Raw genomic sequence first — 12263 nt, 5'->3', positions numbered from 1 at the left:
TTTTGTTTTTTGTATTCCTTTTATGGAATCTGGTCAGCTGTGAGGTTCTGGGTATTTACTTGTCTCTCTATTGTCCAGACCGGGGTACCTAGTATTGTGATGCTAATACTTACTTCGTCTAAAGGAAATATTGAGGCTGTGGTGTTAAGAGTAGAGTAGAGTCATGTAGCATTCTTGCTTATCTATCCACATAGTGATTTATGGATGTACCTTCTATCTATCCTCCTACACTTTGGTACAGTACACCACCTCTACAAGATCTTATCCGACCACATACCTCCCTCCCTAACCCTTCCCCAGACCCAACTCTACATGCTAAAAAGCCCTTCCAGCAAAACCCACAACCTCCTGAGACACTCTGTAATCAATTTAATCCCCTTCTCCAATACATCCCCGCATCGACCTATACCCCCGCACAACCACTACTCCATTAACCAAACCCCCCCCCCTCCACCACCTTTACAAACCCCTCACCTTCCCAAGCGAAGTATAACGTCTCATGACCATCTTCTCTTCTATGATCCCAGTCTTGTTGAGAGAAAATGTATGTTGAGAATGACATACTGGGTGCCTTTTTCCAACCCCACTTTCGGCCGTATTTGGACTTGGGTTTGACGTGGAGATCGGGGAGGGCTATTTTTTTGGTTTCACCGTGTAGTGCAGGTTCTATTTCTTTTCCTTGATGGGGAAAGTCAGGGTTCTATTGCCTGGTTTGGGGCAGGGAATTATTCTTGTTTACTATAGATGGGTAATAGGTGTTAATTTGAATACCCATGTTCAAGTGGTGGAGATTTAATATACATATAGACGCTGTTTGCAGGATAGAATCAGATTATTTTTCTTATTTCTATCAATCATGCTTCATAAAATTGGCTCAGAAGTAGGTCATCTAAATAAAGACCCAAATGTTACAAGAAAAAACAGCATCAATTAAACACCAGGCCAACCAAGATTTACAGCCGAACGCATATATACTCCCCTGGTAAAGCCAGTCCATGCAATCATAATGAACCCTACATAACGCCTAGTACCAAATCCCACACCAGCAGATGATCAGCTCCAGAGCGGTGGGTGAATATACTCTGCAGCTCGGTCAAGAATGTTGGGTATGGTCCACTCCCCGCTGGTGGAACTTTCGGGAGTCGGAGGCGGAAGGGATCCGACACTGGGTGTCATGGCAGCGGAAACCGGTGGGACCAGGTTTTGCATGGATGCCGTAGCCGGGTTCAGGTAGGCGCCGTGGCCAGCTGGCAATTGGACATGAGAGCTGAACGCGGCTTCGAGCTTGTCCAGCGCGCGGAGGGTCTTAGTCAAGGGCTTAGCCCACTGAGTCTGCGTATCGACCGCGACGGCAGCCGACGCAGGGGAGGCGGTGCTTAGGGCGGCGGGGCTAGTAGCCGTTGTGTTGGTGGTAGTGGGAATGGCCGCATTGAAGCTTCCGTTGCGATCCGTTTGGGAAAAGCCAGACGCATCTCCCTGGCTAAATAAACCTTCCTCGTTGGCCCGTTCTGCAATAATCATCTTCATCTCGCGTAAAAGAGTCCAGAAACGGGGGTTCGTCTTCGACTCTTCTGTGACTGCGAGCAAGAAAACTGAACTGATCGCTCGTTGCAAAGCAATCCAAGACCGTGACGCATGGGAGCTAACGGAATGCATTTCAACATAGGCTTCGACCGTGGTCATCAAGTTGCTAACACAGTCAGAACGCATGCTGGTGGTGAGCGGGTCGTTGGGGTCGGCCGTCATTTTGAGAGATGGCCGGAGGAGCTCAGAGGAGAAGTAAGAGGAATGTAGCTTCAGCACGACTCTTTCAAGGTGTTCAGATGTAGAGAAGCAGTATTTCCGGTCACGCAAGTAAGGCTTCGCCTCGATCATGATGTGTTGAATCCTTTCTTTGTATGCTTGGATGGTCTTCTGGCTCAGCTGTGCGTGGGGATTGAGCATTCGACTGCGCACTACCTCTAACGCCAGAGATATAACCCGGCAGAGAGTTTCAAAGTACGAACACTCGCCAGGCGTTGAGTCCTCTTTGCAGGCTATCTCTGGTTGGCAGACAGCCGTGGTTGATGGTCGATCGTAAGAAAGCGAAAAATGGCTGTCTTGCCAAGCCATGGACCACCTATGCAGTGTTAGAATCATCGTCAACCAAAAATCATGGATCATAATGGCAGGCGCGGTCTACTCACCAAACATGTCGCCTACGGTATCTCTCTGCTGTGGAAAAGCGGCTTGATTCAACATGCAACCCAAGCGCCAGCCCCATTCGAAGGGTCATGCCTGGCATTGGTTAGCTAGATTGGCATAGTATTGGGCATGGAAGTAATTACATACCAAGAAGAACGTAGGAGATGCCGGGGTTCATATTATAGGACAAGACATTGCCAATCACAAGGAGGGTCTGAATCGCTTCTATTGTCGGCTGCGACAAGAAGTTGGTCATTCGAAGACACTGGTACGAGCAACATACTGCATCCAGTAAGTAAAACTGTTCGCAGATGGAAGTGGAACACGATGCTTACCATAAACCTGAGACGTCAACTCTCTCTCCTTCCCGGGCAAATCGGAGGACTGGCAGCCGGAGGCCAACACAGCAAACAATAATCCGAGATATGCTATAGAAACGCCAAATGGTTTTTGAGCTTGATCATTATCTGAACGGTATATCCCACCGGTGGCCGTTCTATTTCGCAAAAGAAGATCAAGGTGTATCTCAAAATTCGGTATGTCCTCGAGAACGGGGTAAATAGCACCGGCTATGTCCCGGTAGTAGTAGAAAAACCTAGTCACAGTTTAGTGTAAGAGCCTCCTAAAAAGGCGTAACAGGTTCTAGAAACATACTCCTTGCACTGCTGATCACTTGGGAGTGCGCTACAAACAGCGCTAATGTCGAACGTAGACATATCAGACGACCAGAGGTCGACAAACGGATACGTCGCAGATTCATTATCAAGACCCAGTTTCGGCAATATGCCACCTTCCAACAGGGCTTGCAGCTGGTCTGAGCCGGACTTGTTGTTCAATATATAAGCAAGGACCGATCGAGATCCCAAGTGGACAGTGCCCTCGCCCAACGTGTTCGGCGCATGGATACCCTCTCGCTCCGGGGAAGCGGCTTTGGAACGGCTACTTGCATCACCACTCTGCACGCTACCCGTCTCTAATGAAGACGCCTGTCCTTCTTCTGCCTTCTCAAGCCCGACACGGAGATTAGTGATGGTTTGCTCCATCTCCTTTAGCCTACTGCGCACATTATCCCACTCCTCACGCGCGATTGAGACTCGTCCGGCAGACGTCAATGGGTTCGATCTCGCCACGCCAGGTTCCTGTTTTAACCGGATAGGTGTCTCAGCAGATCCAGGGAGCCCGACGCTTTCCGATCCGCCCGGCGTTGCTGCAGGACTGTCGCGATATTGGGCAGGGCCCGCGCCGCCCATGATGCGTTTTTTCGAGGGCCGTTCGTACGAGCAGAGGTCGGCATGGTCGCGCTTAACACATCCATCACACGGGAGGTTGCGATCGCATTTAACTTTGCGCGCATGGCAGGGGTAGCACGCCTTCGGCTCACGCGCTTTCCGTTTCGTTCGGATAATCGCATCGACTTGGGATTGCGGGAGGTCGGAAACGGGTCTCGAGGGCGCAGCCGTCATGTCGGGGCCGTTCACCGACGGCGAGAACGACATGGACGGCTGGTATGGGGACGTCATTGGGGTATTTGAAAGGTTAAATTTGAATTACTGGGACTCGCTGTACTGCAGTGCTGCGACTTCAACTTTTTCGGTGTTTCAACTCGGATCACATACGAGGCGGATAAACAAGGTACGGGGCGGTTCAAATCGAGGTGATATCTTTCATAATTAAGTCGAGGAGAGATCCATAGTTCTAAATAATTAAATTAATTTCGGTAACTTCAATACTTGGCAAGCTTATCAGAATTCGTAGAGAGAGGACGAGGAGACAAATGCTACGGTCGGTCGCACTAACTAACTTGACCCAACGAACTATTGCGGGCGATGACTAAGGCCGCAATGTGAAATCACCACGTGATGAGGAGCGGGGAAGTTCAGCATCCGACAAACCCTAAACAAACGATTGGGCAATGACGTCTGGCTTCTTCGTTGTACCTAGGTTAAAACCTTTCAGTTCCTTCCGAAGTTCTTCTGCTAGATCAATTCTCTCAATAAAAGTTTTATTAAACATATCTCGGTGCGTATCTATATTAGTCATATTATTTTTAATCCAGGCTTTCAAAACATGTCACTCGTAAACTCCAACCAACGTCTCAGCTGCCAATTCTGTCGAAATTCCGAAACCCCAACCCGCCATCGAGGACACAGGAAATCTATGTCTAGTTCATTGTAGAAATAAATTTTGTGGCATGGAAACTATGTGCCGGGTTCTCCTGGAGAAAAACGCTTTTAGCTCTTCTCGACCTTGCTGGTATTCTCTTCATCTTCGTTGTAGGCATATCGCGAGAAGCGGCGAATAGACTCGCCCTTGAAATAGAAAACATAAGGAATGGCGCAGCAGGCCAAGGCAATAAAAGCCAGCAATGTACTGGCCCACTGGTCACCCAATCGGTCATACATCTGCTCAGTAAAGAGCACCGTTGACGCTCCCCATATGGACCGGAGAAAAGTCTTTGCGGCAAGGGCAGATGCTGCCTGGTGCTGGTACGTATCGACTACAATACCGTTAGTAATTAAGGTTTAGGAGGTAGAAGGGAGGGAAAGCTCACCAAGGTAGTTGTTTGCCGAGTTGTACAGGAAAATAAAGCCGAAACCCACTGGCCAGCCACCGACGGCAGGTCCAAACCAGTGAATCTGCGGGTACGATGTCCATGCGAAGATAAAAAGTCCAATAGGAATAAACCAGCACGAGAACATCATAGGGATCAGGCGTGCCTCTGCTGGGGGCTTTCCGCCATACTTTGGGTATAGCGATAGATAGTGCTTGTTGATAAATGGAGAGCAAGCCGCGCTCATGACGACACCAATGGCTAGGGGAATGAACATAAGACCAGTAGATCCGGCACTCCAGCCTTTTCCACCCTGATACACGATTGGGTACCTAAAGAATCATGTTAGAGTGTGGTACAAGCGGTTTGATATGAACGTGAAACTTACGCAACGAAGAACATGTACAGCAGGCCATAGAGCACGGACATGTAGATTGAGATGAACAAAACGATGGGTTCCAGAAACAAAAGCTGAAATGGGCGGAAGAAGAATATGCGCAGTTTCTCACTCAGCGGCCGAGAATCCAGTTCCGTTTCAGTGACGTACTTGGGGTCGTTCTGTGTCTTCCTGAGTTTCTTGGCTCTCCGTTTCAATATCGTTGGAGCATAGGTTTCGGGCACAGTGAAGGTGATCATCACCCAGGAGACGAAGGCCAGGATCAACATCAGCCAGTAGAGCCATCTCCACCCCGCGGCATCAGCCAGGTAGCCACCGGCGAGCGGACCAATGGCGGGACCAAGGAAGGGGCTTGCGGAGAAGGCCGCCATGGGGACACCCCGCTCTTCGTTTTTCCACAGATCCGCTAAAGTACCACCAACTAGAGTCATCGGGGCGCTAAAAGCAATGCCGTCAATTGCTCTGCACACGATGAGAGTCCCAATATTCTTGGACACCGCACAAGGAATGATGAAGATGACCGCTATGAGGAGTGTGAGGGCATAGACCGGCCTACGACCAAACATCTCTGACATGGGTGCGAACGCCATTGGACCTAACCAATCAGTACCGGAACAAGCAAGGAATGACCACAACACACGTACCAACACCAAAACCAATGACAAAGACCGTGACGACAACCAGACTGACTTCTCGCGAGACGCCAAACTCTTCAGCTGGGCCTTCTATATCGGCCGTAATAACACTACTTGCGAAGGCGACGACGAAGCAAGTGAAAGCAACCACCATGGTACAATACCATTTGAATGCCTTGGACCAATTCTTCGGGTTTTCCGGGTCGTCAATGGTGAACGTTACTAGCTTCCAATCCTCCATTTTCCCTGAAGCAGCGGATCGAACGGGCTTGATGATTTGACCCGCAGCGGTTTCTGTTGTGTATTCTTCTAAATTGGCATCGCGGGTGACTTGGCGCACGGGTAAATCCAAGTAATCTGTGTCTTGCCCAGACCCTGAGAGGGTCCGAGCTGCATCGCTTGAGCGACGTAGGTGATTATCTTGCATGTTTGTTATAGACAGAACACAAGGTTAAGTCATTGACTGGTTCGATGAGAAGGCTATCGTCAAGCCCTGGAATGGGCCATATGTGCCTCTTATATAGAAAAGCATGGCGCAAAGTTAAGGCGCGACCCGTGGATACGCAATCGCAATCTCTGGAAGCTAAATTAAGGGGCGCGAATTTTCCAAAGGATACCAGGTAGGAAAGATGCCCAAGATGGCAGCTCACGAGCTCAGCCTTGCATCCTTGTTTCCTATCAAATTACCCGATATGGAAGGTGGGCCGCTAACCTTATGAGGAAATATGCTACGATGACACTGCTTATCGCAACGTCTGATCGTGACTTGATAGCAACCATCTTCCCTTTTCCGCTCTAATTCTACCAACACATACATACTTACATACATACATTGGCTATGATTGTATGAATCCATTGCCGAACAGAGTTTTGCCCCACCCTCTACACCCAATGTATTACCTATTGATATACACCAATTTCACTTTCATTGCGTTATTAACTTATTATCCGAGTCGACTCTTTACGCGGCCAGGCCATGTGTTGTAACTTGTAAATGTATATATTAGGCTTAACAAGGCGCTCTATATGATATCATTGAGTTTAAGCTGCATTATGTGGAAAATTCAAATGCCTGTTACAATTCACATATAAATCTATATCAGTTTATGAACTACCCTAACAGCCTAATCAGTATTATAGTATCCAGCTTGATTACTCTAGATATATATATCTCGTCTTGTGCAGTATAGTCCTTCAGTTATGGAGTGCAAAAGGTAAACGTGAAGGTGCTGTCAGTGCTTGACTAGTGCTAACCCAAGGCCTCTTTCCGGATCCGATATCCGTGTGGATAGCACTTGATTGCTTTGATTGTGGACGTGCTCTAGTACTGAGTATAAAAGTTTGAATGTCTAGATCCGCCGCCAAGACTCTTGGCATCGCGCCATTTTCATTATGTCATCGGAATCCCGGACCACGGAGGGTATTACTGAATTAGGAAAGGTCCTTCCCGGTCAGGTGTGTCATGGATTTCAATTTTGAATTTTTTTTACCCTCTGTCTTTGACTTCTCTTGCTCCAGGTTTTTGCTTGCTGTCCATGAGCTTTGATACGGAGTATCCACTTGACACTCCATGGGGACAGTGCCAGACGGAGATTGGTCTCACTTGGATTCGATCTCAAGCAGTGTGGACGTAGAGTACCCAATCCACGTTGTTCATGCTACGGATTCCTCTCTTGACTGGTGCTTAAAAGTCAATGTCAGTGCTTTGCTATAGTCTAGAAAGATGTTCTTCCAAGGTCGAGAACTCGGACACGGTCACCATGGACCCATACTCCAGACTTTTGAAAGCCAATGCCATCCCCATCAATAAGGTGGACACGCACTCGCTGAAATACTGGGTCTGCCCCGTAGTGTGAACCTATCTTCTTACAACAGAAATGTATCCGACTATCGCAAACCCCTCATCATGACCCTTTGTGTGTACGCAGAGCAATGCATATAATATGACCACAGACCTGAGGCAGGAGATTCCTCCGGGGGTAAAATTTCTCCGGGGCAATGGCCCCACGTGACTGATAAGGTAAAGTGATAAGCCGAAATCGGCCTAGCGCGGGGCCTTTTTCCCACGCCTCCCAAAAAGAAAGAATTAATTTTTAGACAGCAAGACGGACGAGCAGCTCAAAGCCCGTCGCTGTGCTCCTCATCGCCAGTCGAACTACTAGTTCGAGGTGTGTCCCTGTACACATCTCTTCCAACGACTTGGACCTCTCCTCCTGAGTGTCCTATCTTATTCTTCTTCTCCTTCCTTCCCCGCCTCTCTCGTTCGCCTCCATCTCCGTTGAGTCATTCCGGGTCCTTCCTACAAGTTCAGAATGGCCTCCGCTTCCTCCGATTCCACCTTTCTGGCCCTCCCTGGGTCTGTTGCCTTCTCTCGCTCCCGGGGACATGCAATTGCAGCCAGCATTGGAGCTCAAGATGTTCGAGCCCAATGGATTCACTACGTGCATGCTTCCCAGCCCTTGGATGAACCGCAGCAGAACGTTCTGAAGCAGCTCCTGCAATATGGTGATATTACGGATATTCCTCCCTCCTTCAGCGCTGAGGACGGCCAGTTCGATGTCTTCTACGTCTTCCCTCGGACGGGAACTATTTCCCCATGGAGCTCACAGGCCACCGGTATCGCTCACGTCTGTGGCTTGCGCAAGTATGTCGACCGCATTGAGCGCGGATTGAAGATCTCGTGTCTCCGTGCGAGCTCCGCAGAATACAAGTCGGGTTTCCAGGATGTCTTGCACGATCGCATGACACAGGTCCTGGGCCAGGAAGAGCCTGACCTGCACCTGATGTTTTCCGAGCACAGCCCTCTTCCCCTTGAGACCGTCCCCCTTCACGGAAGCGACAAGTCTCCGAAGGAGGTATTGCAGGAGGCAAACAAACGGTTAGGGTTGGCTCTGGAAGAATCTGAGATTGAGTACATTGCGGAAGCTTATGGTCCCAATGGTCCTATTGCCCGTGACCCTACCGATGTGGAGCTCTTCATGTTCGCACAGGTTAACTCGGAGCACTGCCGTCATAAACAATTCAATGCTTCCTGGGTTATCGACGGAAAACAAATGCCCAATAGCCTGTTCGCCATGATCCGGAATACACACAAGAAAAACCCAGAGTACACAGTCAGTGCCTACAGCGACAATGCTGCAGTTCTCGAGGGAGACGTAGCCGCTCACTGGGCGCCTGACGCTACCACCGGGGAGTGGAACCATACGAAAGAACTTGTTCACTTCTTGGCGAAGGTTGAAACCCACAACCACCCTACGGCGGTTTCCCCCTACCCCGGTGCTGCAACCGGCTCTGGCGGCGAGATCCGTGACGAAGGTGCCGTCGGACGAGGCTCCAAGCCCAAGGCAGGTCTTGCCGGGTACTGTGTCTCCGACCTGCAGATTCCTGGCTTGAAACAGCCATGGGAACTGGATGTGGGCAAACCGAACCACATCGCTAGCAGCTTGGATATCATGTTGGAGGCTCCTATTGGTAGCGCAGCTTTCAACAACGAATTCGGACGGCCCTGCATTTCTGGCTACTTCCGTACTCTGCTGACAGAAATTGATATCGGCAACGGACAGAAGGAAGTTCGAGGCTACCACAAGCCCATCATGCTTGCCGGTGGTGTTGGAACTGTCCGGCCCCAGCATGCCATCAAGAAACCAGAAGTTGTAAAGCCTGGTGCTTTTCTCGTCGTCCTTGGTGGGCCTGCCATGCTGATCGGTTTGGGTGGTGGTGCCGCCTCCAGTATTACCTCGGGCGAAGGTTCAGCTGAGCTAGACTTTGCTAGTGTGCAGAGAGGCAACGCTGAAGTCCAGCGGAGAGCACAGGAAGTGATTAACGCGTGTACCGCTATGGGTGACAACAACCCTATCAAGTTCATTCATGACGTTGGTGCTGGAGGCCTCTCCAATGCCCTTCCCGAACTGATCCATGATTCCGGCCTGGGGGCTACTTTTGAACTTCGTGAGATTGACAGTGCCGACAAGAGCATGAGCCCCATGCAGATCTGGTGCTGCGAAGCCCAGGAGAGATACGTCATGGCTGTTGGGGAGGACTCCATGAACAAGTTCACAGCTATTGCCAACCGTGAGCGTTGCGGCTTTTCCGTCGTTGGTCGTGGAGGTGGAACGTCCGAAGAGGAGAAGAGGCTCGTTCTCATGGACAGGGACTCGACTGAGTACCCCAAGCCCATCGACTTGCCCCTGTCTGTTCTATTCGGAAAGCCTCCTAAGATGACTCGTGTCGTTGATTCCCGTAAATTGAAACTTCCCGCCGTCGATGCAACCCTGACGAAGTACCTACCTGCTCTTGCACCCAACCATGTCGAGCTCATTGGAGAGGCTGCCAACAGAGTCCTTTCTCTTCCCGCTGTTGCCTCCAAGTCTTTCCTGATCACGATTGGTGACAGAACCGTTGGTGGTCTTACTGCTCGCGACCAGATGGTTGGTAGGTGGCAGACTCCTGTGTCTGATGTCGCTGTCACTGCCACAGCATTGCTCCAAGGAGTGAAGACTGGTGAGGCCATGGCAATGGGTGAGAGACCGAGCCTTGCGTTGATCTCCCCTGCTGCTTCAGCACGTATGGCTGTTGCGGAGTCACTCATGAACATTGCTGCTGCCGATCTTGTTGACCGTCTCAGCCACGTGAAGCTCTCCGCCAACTGGATGTCCGCTAGCAGCCACCCAGGCGAAGGTGCCGCCATCTACGAAGCTGTGGAAGCTATTGGAATGGACCTGTGCCCCAAGCTTGGTATCAGCATTCCTGTCGGAAAGGATTCCATGTCCATGAAGATGAAGTGGACTGATGAAGCCTCTAAGGAGGCGAAGGAGGTTACTGCACCTATGTCTCTTGTCATCTCTGCCTTTGCACCGGTTAGCAACTACCGCAAGACCTGGACTCCCGCTCTTCGTCGTCTCGAGGATGTCGGTGACACTGTCCTTATGTTTGTCGATCTCTCCTTCGGCCGCAAGACTTTGGGAGGCTCTGCTCTTGCTCAGGTCTTCAACCAGGTTGGTGACGACTGTCCTGATGTCCGTGATGTTGAAATCTTCAAGGACTTCTTCGATGCTACCCAGCAGTTGCAGGACGCGGGCATTGTCCTGGCCTACCATGATAGATCTGATGGTGGTCTGTTCACTACCCTTGCAGAGATGATGTTTTCCGGCCGTTGTGGTGTTGAGGTCATGCTCGATAACATCTGCCCTAGCTCCGGCACGAAGGATGTTGTGGAAACGCTGTTCACTGAAGAGCTTGGAGCTGTGTTCCAGGTCCGCAAGGAACACGAGATGCAGTTCCGCTCCTGCTTTGCCACATGCGGCCCCCCTGCTGGTCTGATTCACAAGATTGGACGTGTTTCCGAGAGAACTAAGCAGAACCTTGCCATTTATCACGGACACACCCTGGTGTATCGCAACAACCGTGCCAACCTGCAGCAGACCTGGTCCAGCACTTCGTATCATATGCAGAAGATGCGTGACAACGCTGCCTGTGCTGATCAGGAATATGCCAACATTCTCGATGATGCTGACCCTGGTCTGTCATGGAACCCAACTTTCGACCCCAAGGATAAGGCGCTCCCTATGCTCACCAGCTTGACCTCGATGTCTCCTTTCAGCAACAAGCCTCGCGTGGCTATTCTGCGTGAGCAGGGTGTGAACAGCCAGGCTGAGATGGCTTTCGCTTTCAACATGGCCGGCTTCTCCGCTGTCGATGTCCACATGACCGACATCATCTCTGGACGTGTGTCCCTCGCCAGCTTTGTTGGTATGGCTGCGTGCGGTGGTTTCTCTTACGGTGACGTCCTTGGTGCTGGTCAAGGCTGGGCCAAGTCTGTCCTCCTGCACGAGAACACCCGTTCCGAATTCCAGAGCTTCTTCGAGCGCCCTGACACCTTCGCTCTGGGTGTCTGCAACGGTTGTCAGTTCCTGTCTCGTCTGAAGGACTTGATCCCCGGCGCTCAAAACTGGCCCAGCTTCGAGCGCAACGCCAGCGAGCAGTACGAAGGCCGTGTCTGTATGGTCCGTGTCTCGGACCCTGATCCCTCCAGACCCAGCGTCTTCTTCCACGGCATGAACGGCACCTCGCTCCCCATCGCTGTCGCCCACGGTGAGGGTCGTGCCTCCTTCTCCCCCTCTTCCAATGTCACTGCCCAATCCTTCGTTCAGGAAGGTCTGGCTCCTGTCCAGTACGTTGACAACGCCGGCCTCAAGCCAACCATGAAATACCCCTTCAACCCGAACGGCAGTCCCGAGGGTATCGCCGGTATCCGCAACGCTAACGGCCGTGTCCTGGCCATCATGCCTCACCCCGAGCGTACCGTCATGGGCGGTATCGCCAGCTGGCTGCCCGCCAAGGCCCAGGAATGGGGTGACATCGGTCCCTGGGGCCGTGTCTTCTACAGTGCCAGAAGATGGGTCGGTTAAAAGTTTGATGAAATTATTCTTCACTTCGGTAGCTGAAACTGGACTGTCTATGCTTGGTCATATGGTCTGTATATGTGGGATAAGTGACC

The 12263-nt window shown here is 50.9% G+C and overlaps 3 protein-coding genes across 3 annotated transcripts; 1 reads left to right on the top strand and 2 right to left on the bottom strand.

The window, feature by feature from the left end:
* Positions 1-805: 805 nt before the first annotated feature.
* On the bottom strand, positions 806-3874 carry BDV27DRAFT_20422 (putative C6 transcription factor). Its single transcript, XM_032075997.1, has 5 exons — positions 2839-3874; positions 2520-2779; positions 2332-2466; positions 2187-2277; positions 806-2119 (listed from the first exon to the last, which is right to left on the bottom strand). Exons 1-5 carry the CDS (start codon positions 3702-3704, stop codon positions 1054-1056), a joined length of 2418 nt encoding a protein of 805 aa, XP_031925296.1. The 5' UTR covers positions 3705-3874; the 3' UTR covers positions 806-1053.
* A 295-nt stretch (positions 3875-4169) lies between these two features.
* On the bottom strand, positions 4170-6356 carry BDV27DRAFT_131901 (MFS transporter). Its single transcript, XM_032067743.1, has 4 exons — positions 5777-6356; positions 5124-5727; positions 4736-5067; positions 4170-4681 (listed from the first exon to the last, which is right to left on the bottom strand). Exons 1-4 carry the CDS (start codon positions 6192-6194, stop codon positions 4416-4418), a joined length of 1620 nt encoding a protein of 539 aa, XP_031925295.1. The 5' UTR covers positions 6195-6356; the 3' UTR covers positions 4170-4415.
* A 1495-nt stretch (positions 6357-7851) lies between these two features.
* Positions 7852-12225, top strand: BDV27DRAFT_20407 (phosphoribosylformylglycinamidine synthase). Its single transcript, XM_032075996.1, has one exon. The coding sequence runs from the start codon at positions 8080-8082 to the stop codon at positions 12172-12174; it is 4095 nt and encodes a 1364-aa protein (XP_031925294.1). The 5' UTR covers positions 7852-8079; the 3' UTR covers positions 12175-12225.
* Positions 12226-12263: the final 38 nt, after the last annotated feature.

The sequence above is a fragment of the Aspergillus caelatus genome (assembly GCF_009193585.1).
Source record: "Aspergillus caelatus strain CBS 763.97 unplaced genomic scaffold BDV27scaffold_149, whole genome shotgun sequence".
In the NCBI taxonomy this organism is placed as follows: domain Eukaryota; kingdom Fungi; phylum Ascomycota; class Eurotiomycetes; order Eurotiales; family Aspergillaceae; genus Aspergillus; species Aspergillus caelatus.
The sequence above is the reverse complement of the archived record's forward strand: the minus strand, read 5'-3'. Positions and strand labels throughout refer to the sequence as shown.

Excerpts from the sequence above, each read along its gene's own strand:
- BDV27DRAFT_20422 (XM_032075997.1), bottom strand. The coding sequence starts at position 3,704 with ATGACGTCCCCATACCAGCCGTCCATGTCGTTCTCGCCGTCGGTGAAC. Across the intron at positions 2,467-2,519 it reads GTTGACGTCTCAGGTTTATG|TATGTTGCTCGTACCAGTGT; the intron begins GTAAGCATCGTG and ends TACTGGATGCAG. Across the intron at positions 2,120-2,186 it reads TACCGTAGGCGACATGTTTG|GTGGTCCATGGCTTGGCAAG; the intron begins GTGAGTAGACCG and ends AACACTGCATAG.
- BDV27DRAFT_131901 (XM_032067743.1), bottom strand. The coding sequence starts at position 6,194 with ATGCAAGATAATCACCTACGTCGCTCAAGCGATGCAGCTCGGACCCTC. Across the intron at positions 5,728-5,776 it reads TGTCATTGGTTTTGGTGTTG|GTCCAATGGCGTTCGCACCC; the intron begins GTACGTGTGTTG and ends CTGATTGGTTAG. Across the intron at positions 5,068-5,123 it reads CTGTACATGTTCTTCGTTGC|GTACCCAATCGTGTATCAGG; the intron begins GTAAGTTTCACG and ends ATGATTCTTTAG.
- BDV27DRAFT_20407 (XM_032075996.1), top strand. The coding sequence starts at position 8,080 with ATGGCCTCCGCTTCCTCCGATTCCACCTTTCTGGCCCTCCCTGGGTCT.